Source organism: Somniosus microcephalus, chromosome 1 (genome assembly GCF_052327205.1).
Source record: "Somniosus microcephalus isolate GS21.2 chromosome 1, FLI_Smic_1.0, whole genome shotgun sequence".
Classification (NCBI taxonomy): domain Eukaryota; kingdom Metazoa; phylum Chordata; class Chondrichthyes; order Squaliformes; family Somniosidae; genus Somniosus; species Somniosus microcephalus.
The window spans coordinates 187,465,918-187,482,384 of record NC_140987.1 but is presented as its reverse complement, the minus strand read 5'-3'; the positions used below and the strand labels follow the sequence as shown (position 1 = coordinate 187,482,384).

Here is a 16,467-nt window from a genome sequence, read left to right as displayed (position 1 = left end):
GAGGAGGGGTAGCCCTGATAATAAAGGATGGGATAAAGACAGTAGAGAGAAAGGATCTTAGCTCCGAAAATCAAGAAGTAGAATCGGTTTGGGTGGAGCTAAGAAACAGCAAGGGGTAGAAAGCATTGGTGAGAGTTGTTTATAGGCCCCCAAACAGTAGTTGTAATGTAGGGCAGAGTATAAATCAGGAAATTAGAGGTGCATGTAACAAGGGTAATACAATAATCATGGGGGACTTTAATCTACAAATAGACGGGGAAACTAAATTTGCTATAATAGTGTGGAGGACGAATTCATGGAATGTATGTAAGATAGTTTTCTAGATCAGTATGTTGAGGAACTAACTCGGGAACAAGCTATTTTAGATCTAGTATTGTGCAACGAGAAAGGTTTAATTAATAACCTTGTAGTAAAGGGGCCTTTAGGGAAGAGTGACCATAATATGATAGAATTTTATATTGAGTTTAGTTATATCTGAAACTAGGGTCTTAAATCTAAACAAAGCAAACTATGTCGGTATGAACGAGTTGGCTAAGGTAGATTGGGAAACTACATTAAAAGGTATGACAATAGAGAAACAATGGCTAACATTTAAAGAATTAATACATTATTTACAACAAATATACATTCCTTTAATGCACAAAAAACCCACAGGAAAAGTGGTCCAACCGTGGCTAACAAGAGAAGTTAAAGATAGTATTAGGTCAAAGGAAGAGGCATATATGTTGCCAAAAAGAATAGTAAGTCTGAGGACTGGGAGGATTTTAGAATTCAGCAAAGGAGGACCAAGAAATTGATAAAGAAAGGAAAAATAAAATATGAGAGTAAACTAGCGAGAGACATAAAAATAGATTGTAAAAGCTTCTATAGGTATGTAAAAAAGAAAAGATTAGCGAAAGTAAATGTGGGTCCCTTACAGGCTGAGACAAGAGAAATTATAATGGAGAATAAGGAAATGGCTGTGAAATTAAACAACTACTGTGTCTGTCCTCATGGAAGAAGACGCAATAAAATTCCCGGAAATAGTGGAGAACCAAGGGTCGTGCGAGAATGAGGAACTGAAATAAATTAGTATCAGTAAAAAAATAGTACTGGAGAAATTAATGGGACTGAAAGCTGATAAATCCCCTGGACCTGATGGCCTACATCCTATGGTTTTGAAAGAGGTGGCTATAGAGATACTGGATGCATTGGTTGAAACATCATACGTTGACGTGCTCTGAAACTGACTTTCCCTTAATTGGCCTGCTAAGCCCACTGGGCGGGCTTAACAAGATCAATCAAGGGAAAATAGCGTGGGTTGGCCACAAATCAATGGAGGTGGGACATCGACCTGCCAAGCAGCAGTCCCGCCTCCAACGCGCCCCCATTAACAAAATCGCCCCCTTTGGATCCCTCTTCATGGAAGAGGACACAAATAACTTCCCAGAAATGCTAAATAGTGCTGGAGAAATTAATGGGACTGAAAGTCAATAAATCCCCTGGACCTGATGGCCTACATCCTATAGTTTTGAAAGAGGTGGCTATAGAGATACTGGATGCATTGGTTCTCATTTTGCAAAATTCCATAGATTCTGGCACGATTCCTGCAATTGGAAGGCAGCAAATGTAACCCCACTATTTAAGAAAGGAGGGAGAGAGAAATCGGGGAACTACAGACCAGTTAGCCTGGCATCAGTAGCAGGGAAAATGCTAGAATCTATTATTAAGGACGTGGTAACAGGGTACTTAGAAAATAATAATAGGATTGGGCAGAGTCAACACGGACTTATGAAAGGGAAACCCTAACCGCCACCAGTGGAAGACGACGACTCAGAGGAATCACCAGCCTCTGAGGGTGCAGCGTCAGCAGACCCAAGCACACCCAGCACCAGCGCAGATACGCACACCTCAGTGGGTCCTGTGCGCCATAGAGTAGTGTTGTCATCTGGTGTCTCACAATTCACAAGTGAGCAGGAGCAGATGGTCTGGACAGGGACAGCAGTGGAGACTTCTTGTCGGAGGGCGCAGGATGCTTCCAGCTCTGCTCAGCTTCAAGCAGACGCTGAGCCTCGGAGGCCATCGAGAAAGAGAGTGATCTTGGAGGGGCAGCAACACCTGCATGAGGCTCTGGCATCTTTTGCAGCTGCGATATCTGCAAATGTGCAGAGAATGGACGGGTCCATCTCCAACATGAGCACCAGCATGTCGCAGGCGATGGCAACGATGTGCTGTTCCATGGAAAGGATGGCCACCTGCATGGAGCAGCAAATGCGCCAGTCACATGAGCACATGCTAGCTGTGGACAACAGATGGCAGGCGCTCATGGACCTCCTCTCAAGGAGGGATGTAAATGTAGACTCAGTCGTTCATTGCCCCACTGCTGTGCAGCAAGGTGCTCGCCAGTGCGGGTGACCCATGAGACGGATGATGGTGAGAGGGGACATAGAAGTGGGGGCTCTTCTCAAAGCGCTCCCATTTCTCCCCCGTTACCTCCCCCTCAGTCAGAGCCCCACATGCTTCCTTGGATCCCAATGGCTGAGTCTGCCCCTGCACAGTTGCAGGAGAATCAGTCTTTGGTGGGGCCCACTCAGGCTCCAAAACCCAGAGGACGCCAGCCAAAAGTTTCGGACGAGTCGCAGCAGGGAAGTGAGTAGCCTGCCTGTACCTCTGCTGAGGCCGTAGGGGTTGCACCTCGTAGAAGCACTCGGAAAAGAAAAATGACACAAAGGTAGATGCACACGGATATGCACATGGCACATGGGTGTGTGAAAAAATGTTCGTGTTAAGTTTCAGTTATTTTGATGACACTCGTAAATGTTTTTCTTTGCACCACTTTCTGGTTTTGTCCAGTTTTGCCTGCTACCTTGGAAGTGGCTTTGTCACTTGGAGTGAATGGTGAGGCATTACTAAACCTCGCGCACTGGGGGTTTGGGTGAGAGGAATGGCTTGGTCATTGTAGAGAAGCTTTATGGTGTTGTTGGCGGAGGGGTGGAACTTAGTACAGCATATGGCAGCCATGTGGCTGCATTGGGGCAAGTTAAGTAAATCTGGCCATGATGAGGCCATCCCGGGCCTCTCGGGCAGCAATGTGCGCCACTGCTGTTGCCATCTCCACCTCAGGTTCCTCCTCCTCATCTTCAACCTGCTCCTCCTCCTACTACTCCTTTGAAAAGGCTCTGCGTTCTGTGTCTTGCCCCTCCTACAGCTCCAATCCTCGCTGCTGCGCTTTGTTGTGCAGTGCGCAGCAAATGACGATGATTCTGGAGACCCTGGCTGGTGTGAACTGAAGGGCTCCTCCAGAACTGTCAAGGCATCTGAAGCAATTCTTCAGCATGCCTACTGCTTGCTCCATGACACATCTGGGGGAGATGTGACTCTCATTACAATGCTCCTCGGCCTCAGTACTTGACGTCCTCAAGGGTGTCAAGGGACACATCTTCAATGGATAGCTGTTGTCTCCAAGCAGCCAGCCGGTAAATCTGTTGGGAGATGCAAAGAGCTGAGGGAGGGTGGACTGGCGCAGAACTAAAGAGTCATGACAGCTGCCAGGGAATCTGGCGCATACATGCATAATCATATTTTTATGGTTGCACATTGAGGGAGTGGAAGCCTTTGCAGTTCAAAAACACTCCTGGGTGACGAGGGGGTGCCTTCGTGGCCACATGTGTGCAGTCGATGACGTCCTGCACCTGTGGGAAGCCAGCCAGCCGCAAAGCTGAGTGCCCGCTCAATAACACTGGCCTCATTAGTGGCAAAGTCAATATAATTGGCTGACTTGTGAAACATGGCATCGGTCACCTGGGTGGTGCATCTGTAGGCAGCCGACTGCGAGATCCCACAAATGTCTGCTGCAGATTCCTGGAAAGAGCTTGAGATGAAGAAGTTGAGAGTGGTAGTGACTTTGACAGCCACTGGTAAGGAGTGTCCACCAGGACCTCTGGGTAGCAGGTCTTGATCCAGCAAGCTACAAATGTCTGTGATCACCTCGTGCGATAGCCTGCTGCTCAGTCATGTTGAGGAAGCTCATCCTCTGCCTGTACACCCTGTGTTGGGGGCATCATCTCCGGCATGCTGCAGCCCTGCACTGATCCCCTCTCTCCTGTGGAGCATCAAGTCGTTGAGGAGAAGGCTGCTGTTGTGGTTGCTGCTGCTGCTGGTGTGGCTGCTGTTGTTGGTGCTGGGACTCATCTTGGTCCGATTCTGAGGACCAAGGTGAGACAGTATAAGCGGCACCCATGCTGATGTAGTAGATGGCAGGTAAAGTGGAGATCGGAGGGCCAATCTCTCAATGTTGTGATAGTGTGTAGCAATGTGGTGAGAGTGGCTTCTGAGGTTTCAAAAATGACCTGCAAGCTGCAGACACCCAAATCTGTGGACAAGATGAAGAGAGCAAGAGCCTTTCCATGAGGCAAGTAATGAGGTGTAATGTTGCAGTATTTAGGTGCTTTTCCCAGCTTTTACTGAGAGTGAATGAACTCACCAATGACCACTAAGCTTCCCCCTCCCCTTCACAGGCAATGTAGTGAGCTTCGTGAATCCCATGCTCCTGGACTAAGAGTCAAAAGCTGTCATTAAAAACCCTCTTAAGGGTCACTCAACGGGCATTTAATGACTTCAATGAGGTCGCCTGCCTCTGCCGATCGGTCCATGTTGTGCCTTCAAAGCCACCCGAGTTAAATGCGTGAGGTGGCGAGATGACAGCGGATTCCCGACGTGCTCGCTATTTCCAGGATTTTTACTCATGACCCACCCCCAAACCCACATATGCAGCAACGGGAGATTTCTGGCCAGTGTGACTGAGTGCTTGGACAAGCATCAAAGAGAGTCAGTGTGGATTTGTGAAGGGTAGGTCATGTCTGACTAATCTAGTTGATTTTTTTGAGGAGATCACTAGTATAGTAGGTAGGACAATATCTATGGGTGTTGTCTATATGGAATTCCAGAATGCTTTTGATAAGGTTCTGCGCAATAGATTATTAGTGAAAATGAGAGTGCATGCAATTGGAGGCAATGTGACATAGAATCAGCCTGTTTTATATCTTTCCTGATTTTGGTGCCATCTTAACAGTTACTGAAGAAAGCAGTAATGAGCACATATGTAATCCTAAAATGATGAGCTTGTGTGTAAGGTTTTTTTCCTATTTATTTTATATCTAAAAACATAGAAGCACAGCAATGATGGGCTATTTTAAAATAAATAACTTTCCCCATCTCGCAAATTTCTTTTTCTCCCACCCCTGTGTCACGCTCGGTGTTTCTCCGAGAGTTTGCACGGTTGACCTGTTCACAAATCTTTGCTAAAAACATTCTTCAACAAGCTTCCAGGAGAAATGCAATGGTATTGCTGGTTGAATCACTTTCTCACTGTTCTCTCTTTTCAGGATGTGACATTAATTTGTTCAGTGATTAGTTTAAGGCCTGTATAGGGAATTATGGGCAAAAACATGCATTAACTCGTCGGTGTTGAGTTTAATAATAAGCTGTGCTATTTATCTACTTACATGAATTTCTTTCCTTCACTAGCCTGAGTTTTCCAACTCTCTTCTGCATTCTCACGGCTGATGTGCTTCAATAATTCCGAGACTCGAAGTTAGCAGAACAAAAACAAGGCTTTTATTAACTTAGAAAGTAACACGTAAGAGAGAGAGATGTCTTCCTTCTGGAGACTGAGGCCAGACTGAAGCTAGCTTACAAACGGGGCCAGGTATGGGCGGAGCCCTACACACAGCACATTCCAGCACATTCCAGTATACAATACAGCACATTCCAGTACACAATACAATGAGGTCTGGGGGAAGGGAAATGACACTGAAACCGATCTCAGTCACAGGCAGTGGTGAATGGAATATTTCATCACATTCACCCCTTCTATAGATTTAGTCTGTTCGGGGGTTTGATAGTCCTCTGCGACCGACGTGGCTGTTGCGGTGCCGCGGGTGTCGGCTGGGTGTCCCCGGTAGCCTCCTGGGTCTCTGCCGGGGGTGCCGCCAGGGTTGTTGGAGGGGTAGTTGGTGGGGGTGCCGTTGGTCGGTGTTCTTCCGGGGGTGATGAAAGAGTAGTGGGTGGGTAAGAGTTGCTGTGATCGTCGTTGCCGCTATTGCCGTGGTTGTTGTCGATGCCGGCTGGGGCGACGTCTTTTATGGACACGGTGTCCTCCCTTCCGTCGGCATGCCGGACATATGCGTATTGGGGGTTGGCGTGGAGTAGGTGTACTGGCTCCACGAGAGGGTCCGTCTTGTGGCCCCTCACATGCCTTCGCACGAGTACCGGACCTGGGGTGGAGAGCCATGACGGCATGGATACGCCTGAGGTGGATTTCCGGGGAAAGACAAACATTCGTTCATGAGGCGTGGTATTAGTGGCCGTACACAATAGCGACCGTATCGAATGGAGCACATCCGAGAGGACTTCCTGCCAGTGGGAGATAGGGAGGCCCTTGGTCCTTAGAGCTAGAGTGACTGCTTTCCATACTGTCCCGTTCTCTCGCTCCACTTGGCCGTTACCCCGGGGGTTGTAGCTGGTGGTACGGCTCGTGGCGATCCCCCTGGACAGCATGTACTGGCGTAGCTCTTCACTCATGAAGGACGCCCCCCTATCCGTATGGATGTAGCTCGGCATACCGAACAGGCAGAACAGGCTGTTGAGGCATTTAATGACCGTGGCGCTGGTCATGTCTGGGCAGGGGAAGGCGAATGGGAACCGGGAGTATTCGTCCACAATGTTCAGGAAGTAAACATTGCGGTCGACGGACGGGAGGGGGCCCTTGAAATCTAAGCTGAGCCGCTCAAAGGGCCGTGTAGCTTTGATTAAGTGGGCTCTATCTGGGCGGTAGAACCGAGGCTTGCACTCAGCGCAAGTGCGGCAGTTCCTGGTCAGGGACCGAACTTCCTCAATCGAGTAGGGTAAGTTACGGGACTTTATGAAGTGGAACAGCCGCGTGACCCCTGGGTGGCAGAGGTCGTTGTGGAGGGTCTGTAGCCGATCCCCGGTGGCGCTGGCACACATCCCTCGTGAGAGGGCGTCAGGGGATTCGTTAAGGGCCCCTGGCCGGTAAATGATGTCGTACTCGAAGGTGGAGAGCTCGATCCGCCACCTAAGAATCTTATCATTTTTAATCTTCCCCCTCTGTTTATTATTGAACATAAACGGTACCGACCGCTGGTCGGTAAGTAGGGTGAAGCGTTTGCCGGCTAGGTAGTGGCGCCAGTGGCGCACTGCCTCCACGATGGCTTGGGCCTCCTTTTCCACGGAGGAGTGTCTGATCTCGGGCCCTTGGAGGGTCCTCGAGAAGAAAGCTACGGGCCGCCCCGCCTGGTTGAGGGTGGCCGCCAAGGCGAAGTCAGACGCATCACTTTCCACTTGAAATGGAGTGTTCTCGTCCACTGCCTGTAGCGTGGCCCGCTCAATATCCTGCTTAATGCTTTTGAAGGCGGCGTGGGCCTCAGCAGAGAGCGGGAAAGAGGATGCTTTCAAGAGGGGGCGGGCTTTGTCAGAGTAGTTGGGGACCCATTGGGAATAATAAGAAAATAACCCCAGGCACCTTTTCAGGGCTTTGGGAGTGTTGGGCAGGGGCAGCTCCCGTAGGGGGCGCAATCGGTCGGGGTCTGGCCCAATTTCCCCATTCTCCACCACGCTGCCTAGTATGCAGAGGCGCGTGGTGTTGTAAACGCACTTGTCCTCGTTGTAGGTGAGGTTGAGTTTTTGTGCGGTTTTCAGGAACCTCTCAAGGTTCGAGTCGTGATCCTACTGGTTGTGACCGCAGATGGTGACGTTGTCGAGGTAGGGGAAGGTTGCCTGCAAGTGGTGGTCATCGACCATGCGGTCCATCTCCCTCTGGAAGACCGAGACCCCATTCGTCACCCCAAAGGGGACTCTGAGGAATTGGTAGAGGCGTCCGTTCGCCTCGAAGGCGGTGTACGGGCGGTCCTCTGGTCTGATAGGGAGCTGGTGGTACGCTGACTTGAGGTCGATGGTGGAGAACACCCGGTATTAGGCGATTTGGTTCACCATTTCTGATATGCGGGGTAGCGGGTAGGCGTCTAGTAGGGTGTACCTGTTGATCGTTTGACTATAGTCGATCACCATCCGTTTCTTCTCGCTACCCCTTACCACTACCACTTGGGCGCGCCACGGGCTGTTGCTGCGTTCAATAATGCGCTCTTTCAGGAGCCTGTCTACCTCGGTCGCGATAAACCGCCTGTCCTCCCAGCTGTACCTCCTGCTTTTGGTCGCTATTGGCCGGCAGTTAGGGGTAAGGTTCGCGAATAGCGAAGGTGGCTTTACCTTCAGGGTAGCCAGACCGCACACTGTGAGGGGCGGCTGGGACCCACCGTACTTGAGCGTGATGCTTTGGTGGTTGCACTGGAAATCCAGGCCCAAGATCACGCTCGCACATAGGTTCTTCATGATTAATACTTTAAAATTATCATATACAGTTCCGTTAACGCACAATTGTACCGTGCAGTAACCCAGAATGGCCGATGTCTGGGTTTTATCAGCCATAGAGATGGTACCCTGAGTAGGGACCACCTTTAGGGAGAGTTGTTGTGCCAGTTCTGGGTGGATAAAGCTCTCTGTGCTTCCACTGTCAATTAAGCATTTAACCCGGCACCCGTTTACCTCGATGTCCACCATTGATCTGGATAGCAGGTGCGGCCTGGTCTGGTCCACTGTGACCGATGCCACTGTAGGGCCCTGATCGATACAAGATGGAATCCACGCTGTCTGCTCACAAGATGGCGGACCCCACGAGGTCGGGCAAGACGGCGTCCAAGATGGCCGCTCCCACGGTGCACACGCGGCGGTGGCGGGTTTTCCGGCGGTTGGTTTTCCGGCGGGGTTCCCTCTGCACACCTTCCTGAAGTGCCCCTTCTTACCGCACTTAAAGCAGGTGGTGCCTTTCGCCGGGCACAGGTTTCTGGTGTGCTTTGGCTGCCCGCAGAAGTAGCAGTTGGGTCCCTGACGCGTCGCGGCTGTCATAGGGCTTCTGGGGGGAGAGCGGGGCCCAGCCGGTGTCGGGCTGTCGGGCGGGGAAGATGCCTTCCAAGATGGCGGCGCCCTCGGTGCACACGTGGCAGCGTGGACGGCGCGGGCTGAAGAGTAGGCGTCCGAGTTTCTCTGGGCCACATCCAGGGATCGCGCGGTGTCCGCAGCCTGTTTCAGGTCCAACCCCGTTTTTTCCAGCAGTCTTTGCCGGATGTAAGTGGAGCTGAGGCCTGTGATGAAGGCATCGCGAACAAGCTCGTCAGTGTACACTGTGGCTTTTACATCTCGGCACTTACAGTCTTTGCCAAGCATTTTCAGGGTGCTTAGGAACTCCTCCACCGATTCCCCAGGTCGCTGTGCGCGGGTAGCGAGCAGGTGCCTAGCATACACCTCATTCGTAGGCTGCTGGTAATGCACCTTTAAGATGTCGCAGGCGGCCAGGTACGTCTCAGCGTCTTGGATGAGGGGGTAAACCCGGTGGCTTACCCAATTCCGCAGAATTCCGAGTCTCATCCTCGCAGCGTCCGTAGCGTCTTTGACGGCTGCGGAATTGTCCAGGAAGAATTCCATACACTCAAACCAGTGTCCGAAGCGTGCTGATGCGTCCGGAGCATGTTGATCCAAATCCAAACGTTCGGGTTTCAGGAGTTGATCCATAGTGTTGAAAAATAAGTTAATAAAATTGATGTGCCTCAATAATTCTGAGACTCGAAGTTAGCAGAACAAAAACAAGGCTTTTATTAACTTAGAAAGTAACACGTAAGAGAGAGAGATGTCTTCCTTCTGGAGACTGAGGCCAGACTGAAGCTAGCTTACAAACGGGGCCAGGTATGGGCGGAGCCCTACACACAGCACATTCCAGCACATTCCAGTATACAATACAGCACATTCCAGTACACAATACAATGAGGTCTGGGGGAAGGGAAATGACACTGAAACCGATCTCAGTCACAGGCAGTGGTGAATGGAATATTTCATCACAACGGCATGTGTTATTTATTTTAGAATGCTGGATCTGGATCAGTGTTCACTAAAATATACTGATCCAAACTCTAACAACTAATCTGGAAATCTTGCTTCTGGCTATCTGGACCCATGACATCATCTATAATGAATAATAATGAGGCTGTCAGAGAAACCTCAACACTAACAGCAGAAATGTTTTACAATTGAATAGTTTGAAACACAACTACAAAATAACTATAGACAAATGTGAGTGAGTATTTCTAGGAAGCTTTCAGAATCTCACTCCAGAAGCTAGATTCTGAGTCACAGCTATAACTGATTTTTATTTTTGTGTGTTGTGATTATAATCATAGATTCCAATCAAAAATAAGAATGGGTTTCTGCTGTGACTCAGTTCTGCAGTCTGGTCTCTCACTGGTTATATGATGGCTATTTTCAACATTGTAGAAATGATTATCAGTATGAACCTAATGCATTCTCTCTGCCCTCTGCAGTTGTTACTTAGCGATTAAAATGTGATTGGTCAGACCACAGAACCCAGTCAGAGTAGGAATCACCTTAATCAGGGTTCAGGCCATTGAAGATAAATAATTGGATTATTTATGTCACTCAGGCCAGCCAAGATTTCTGATGTGTTTTATCTAATCAGACAATATTATCCTTCATTTTACACTAGAGTTCCCATTAACCGCTTGCCTGGATGGGTGTAGCTGTAACAACACTCAAGAAGCTCGACATCATTCAAGACAAAGCAGTCTGCTTGATCGGCATTTCATCCACTAGCCTAAATATCCACCACTGACGCACCCTGGTTACAATGTGTACTATCTACACAGTGTATTCCAGCAACTCGCAAGACCAAGATCAATAGATGTTTGGAGGATTATGGAGCAATGGTGGATAAATGGAGTTGAGGTACAGATCAGCCATGATGTAATTGAATGGTGGAGGAGGCTCCAAGGGCCGAATGGCCTACACCCATTCCTATGTTCCTGTGTTCAGCCTACAGTCCCAGGTTACATTTAGCATCTCCCTGAGCTAGTCCAACACCAAGCATTGAGTAAATATGCTTCCTATGGTTTTCCAGTATGCAATACTTTACGCTTATCTGTATTGAACTTCATCTTCCATAGTTACAACCATTTTAAAATGTTACCTAAGTTCTACTGTAGTTACTTGGTTGCCTCGACTTCCCTCTCCCTCTCCTCCTGCAATTTAGTTTCATCTGTAAATTAGACCAGCTGGGATTGTGTTTCTAAATTCAGGTCAGTTATGTAGCTTGGAAATAGTAAGGTAATCATCACCAATCCCTGGGACATTCCATTCAGTATAACACCCCAACATCACTTTCCAGCTTGTACATGCTGCTTCCCTCACTTTCAGCCAATTCTTCATTCAATTCCAAGTTTCACTTAGGATACCCATTGCCTTAAGTTTGTGTAGCAGTCTTTCATGTTGATTTTTATCAAAGGCTTTCTGGAAATCTAAGTACACTACATTGGAGGGCTTTCTAATATTCATTTAGCACTTCATAGATTTTGTCTCTAATCCTGGGTATACACTATCCGTCTCTGGGAATTTATTAGTTTTGAGCCCTTTGAATCTGTATAAGATGCCCATCTAAATGATTTCAAAGTAACTTAAGTTTAGATGTAGATACCAAGCTACTACTATAGTTTTCTTCCTGGAAAAAATCCGGTAATTTGTGGGTTAACACCAACTAAATGGCCATAAAAGCTATTGAATTATTGTAAAAGCCCAACTGGTTCACTAATATCCTTCAAGGAAGGGAACCTGGTCTGCCTGGTCTGTGACTGACTCTTAATGCCCTGTGAGGTGGTTTAGCAAACCACTTAGTAGTAGAGCAATGAATGTAGCCTTAACAGTGTTGCCCACACCCTGAGAACAGTATGTAAACTATATTTAGTTCATTCTCAGTTGCATCTCAATTATTCAATAATAACAATTCTATTGTTAAAATACTGTAAGAATTTCTTACTGTTGGCTTTTACACCTATACTTATTTATAGTTCACTTTTTGTCACTTTTACATATCTGTGAAGATTCCTGAATTCTTCACAGTGGTTTCCCTCACCTTTCTCCCTACAGATTTTGTCCAGTTTGCTTTTCATACTTATTTCAAGTGTGTGTTTTACTGTTAGTCCATTTAAGGTCATGCTTGTTTAGTCTGCCCAGTTCCTATCTAGTCCTCAAGATTTATTTGTCCTGCATGTTCAGGATATTTTATAAAGTATTTCATTTATCCTCAGTGGAGCTTTTCTTGAATTCTACCCACCTCTCTCCTCCCTCCACCCCCCACCTCAGTCAAATTGTTTAAGCTCAGTTCCTTGAAGCTGCCTTGTTAAAATTGTATACCTGGTAATTGATTTGAGGTATTGGTTTATCCCACATCATGTTAGCATTAATCATTTTATGGTTTTGATATGCAAGTCATTAATTTACAGTAACAACCTGCATATCTAAATCACATGTTAGCTTGACATATTTTCTGATTGATATATGCAAAGTATTGCACACTGATTAACAAAATGTGCATTGTAAGTATACAATGAATGAGCTTGTAATGAAAGACTTAGAAAGTGACCTGAGATTGATGGTACTCTGAACAACATAGGAAGGCAATTAAAAAAAATCAAATGGAATACTGGGATTTATGGTCCAAACAGTAGTGTACATGTCCTTGGAAGTTATGCTGGTACTCTATAATCGACTGGTCAGAGCACATTAGAGTTTTGTGCTTACTTCTGGTCAACATACCTTTTTTAATATGCTTTTTAATACATTTTAATACCTGTGCTCAGCTGGCTCACGGTTGATAGTTTTGATCAACACATGTAGATATCAATACAAAGCTGGCGTTTGAAAGTACTTAAAGATTATCATTGTACCATTGCATCTTTTGTTCCCAGTAAGTAAAGAACAATTCATGCAAAGAATCCAAAAAACCTTTAAAACTTAGTACAGTGAACATTTAATGACATCAATGAACTAGTGCAGTAAAGCTTATCAAGTGTCAGCCATGGCTCCGTGGGTGGCACTCTCACCTCTGAGTCAGAAGGTTGTGGGTTTAAGTCCCACTCCAGAGACCTGAGCACAAAAATCTAGGCTGACACTCAGTGCAGTACTGAGGGAGTGCTGCACTGTCGGAGGTGTTGTCTTTCAGACGAGTCTCTCTCAGGTGGACGTAAACAAAGAAGAGCAGGGGAGTTATCCCTGGTGTCCTGGTCAATATTTACCCCTCAATTAACATAACAAAAACAGATTATCTTGCCATTATCACACTGTTGTTTGTGGGAGCTTGCTGCGCACAAATTGGCTGCTGGATTTCTTACATTACAACAGTGACTACACTCCAAATATACTTCATTGCTGTAAAGTGCTTTGAGACATCCGGTGGTTGTGAAAGGTGCTATATAAATGCAAGTCTTTCTTTCTTAACAAGTAAATGTTTATTGTCTAGAAGAACTGAATGATCTCTTTTAGCAGGTCTAACTTTACACAGCAGAAAATGTCACTTAAAAAAATCTTTCCTTTCTTTTGAATTTCTGTACCATCCATCATTCCTCTACTGAGAGAAAAGAGGGTTACAGATAGCCAGGTTTCTAAGGTAATAGTAGAAAGGTGAGACATCCAATAACCAGATTGGATTTATGTTTTAATATCAACAGAGTCCGAACTAAACATCCAGCGATCTCATTGCATAACTCAGGAATCTGAAATGCCTGAGTGCTATGTTATATTTTCTACAGTCTATTAAAAAAATCAGGTTGCCGTCCAATTGAAGCGTTGTCATTTATTGATTAGGTTGTTTTTATAGCATAAAGAGATTATAAGGTTCCAGATCTAATTTAGGACTTGGAATCTTTTAGGTCCTGACCAACTATACCCCCATTTGGTAACATTTCTTCCATGTGTCATTCACGCTGCATCCCATCGACAATTTAAAGATAAAATACTTAGGTCGCGTATATATCGAACTCCTACTTTATTTGGTTTAATATAATAGTAATTCCTCTTTCTGATGAAGGCTGCACACCCGAAATCTCATCACCGATGCTGACTACGCGGCTGTGTATTCCCCTTTCTAATTGGTTAGCGTTGGGCATTTCTATAATTCGGACATGTCAGATCAGTGGGTGACATTTCTTCCACACACGTGCTTAGAATCACCTCTTTCAAGTCACCATAAACTACATATATAAAATAAATACTAGCCCACATTCATTAAAGCGATTTGACTCCTGTGGAAAACGATACATTATATACCATGCAGTCTTCTCTTCGCATTTCCTAGCGTACATCTTCAATTACAGTCTCCTCGTCATCACTTTAAATATAAACCTATCTTCATCCGTTCTATCTCTATTCTGTACATGAATATAGCTGGGTTCTGATCCTCACTGCTCCGCCGTTCTGTATAACTGAGATTAGTAACTGAGCAGAGGAGACGAACATTTCCAAAATCTCTTAAATATATATCTAGAAGCACCTTTTGTGAGAATACTATGGTGCTGATTTAATCTGTCGTTTCAGCTTCCTTTCGTCTCTTTCCCTTTACTGTCCTTTTTTTCTCTTTACTGTCCTAGACTGCGTCCTGTCCCATCTCATCGAATTTCTAGTTGGTTTATTCATGTTCGCATATATCCCATAAACAAATATTTGGACTATCGCGGGCTATGTGACTGAAATTGTCATATCAAGTACTAGAAATTGATTACAAGCACAGTTCAGAACACAAACTCACGAAGGGATTGAGTAACACGCCGCGTGTCATAGAGAATCCCGCTTTAGATGGGTTAAAATGAGAAAAGAGATAAGTACAGATATAGATGCGTATACATAAATATACACGTGCATAAATGCAGACACTAAGATATGTGGTCTACTTAACTTAAGTGCAACATCGCACTATAGTTAGCTATGAAACCATTCAATCTTGTGCATAAAACGACCACCCTTGTTGCCCGGAATTGTTGCCTTTTGAAGTTCTTAGATTAATCTGTGGTCATCTCCTGTACACTATTGATGGTCCCTAAACTACAAATATGCCGGACACTTGGTCTGAATGATGTTCCGTATCTCGGAAGGAAATGGAAAATTAACTATGAGCTGGTCGCTTTCTGTTTCTGTGGCAAAATGTAAGAGTAAATTTCTGAGAAAGCAATTTAGAATATGACCTCTCACTGTCTTCCGCTCCACATATACTGTAGGCGCATATGATGCCATTAATTTTCAACATTGGTTACCAGGCTGACCGTGTGATTGTCCTGTAAAACAACCTCATTTGTGACTCTCCTTATTTAAGAAATTGGATTACCCGGTAGATATATTGATGTAGGTTCAAAAGAATGAATATTTACCTGACCCACAAAATCATATTCCAGTTCTTCGGCAATAGCTCTCGCCACCTCGGGTCCTCCAACCACTTCCACTGCCCATTCGTTAACGTATTGCTTGTCTGCATTGGCAATGTCCGGAGTACAGCAAACAGTAAACACCGCTAGAGCTACAAATTGCAGCGAAAGACAACATTTTTGTTTCATTGTTATTTTGATGATACGAAAAGAAGAGGTCCAGAGAAAGAAAAGCCGCAGAATGGTCGCAAACGCTGCCTGGCCTCGGAATGCTGCTGGAGTAAGTGAGAAGGCAGCAAACTGCGTTTCTAATGAGATGGATGCTGTCAGACGAAATGAAAGTGGCAATCTCTGAGCTTGAATGGAAAACAGTGTTTACGCACCGAATGCTACGTATAGCATCGCCCTGACGTCAAATCCAGTGTACCTTCTGCAATATCGACCAAATGCTCCCAAGGGGGAATTGTGAATAAACAGTCTGAGGAATTCATTGTGCAAGAGCTGTGACACATCTTTCACGGGAGCTGTCCATTGCTGAAATCCACAGAGATCAACAACCATTTAGAACCATCACATCCTAACACCGTGCATTTAGCTTCACGGACATCACCAATAAAATGACATTTACCGCCTGTTTTTAGAATTCTTTTTTGAAGTCTAGTTCCCACCGATGTTCGAGAGGATGGTGCATTCAGAGCAAGTGTATTTAGCAAATAAAATACGGTAAGAACTGACTTTTCACCAATAATCACGGGCGAGAGATCGTTTCCCAGAAAGTAGTATCTGCGGTTAGTTTTTGCAGCTTTTCTAACAGCAACCAACATATTACAACTCTTCATCTGGATTAGATAGATAGATGGCGGGTTAAATAGAGATCGAAATTGCAAAAGCTCCGGCCTTGGAACAAATCGGATTTCACTGCCCACAAGATCAGATGCTAATGGATACAATCCCACCAGTTGTATTTTTGTTACATTAGACAGCAGAGAAACGATAGAAAAATTAGCAACTGACTAAATACAGAGCTAATTGAGTCTATTCCTGGGTTAGAATGGTTTCACATATTAAGAGGAAATGTAACAGTAAGAAACTTTTGGTGAATCCAATTTGTATCGACTATACTGGGGCTGAATTTGGGTAATCCATTCCCACTTCCAAT

The 16,467-nt window shown here is 45.7% G+C and overlaps 1 protein-coding gene across 1 annotated transcript in view; it reads right to left on the bottom strand.

Annotated features, from left to right (window-relative positions):
- The window catches only part of pcsk1 (proprotein convertase subtilisin/kexin type 1), a 106,608-nt gene extending 90,383 nt beyond the window's left edge, over nt 1–16,225 (bottom strand). Inside the window, exon 1 of the mRNA XM_085988481.1 lies at nt 15,315–16,225. Within this exon, the coding sequence (XP_085844607.1) occupies nt 15,315–15,497 (183 nt within the window). The 5' untranslated portion in view covers nt 15,498–16,225. The remainder of the gene's footprint in view (nt 1–15,314) is intronic.
- Between the last annotated feature and the right edge of the window lie 242 nt (nt 16,226–16,467).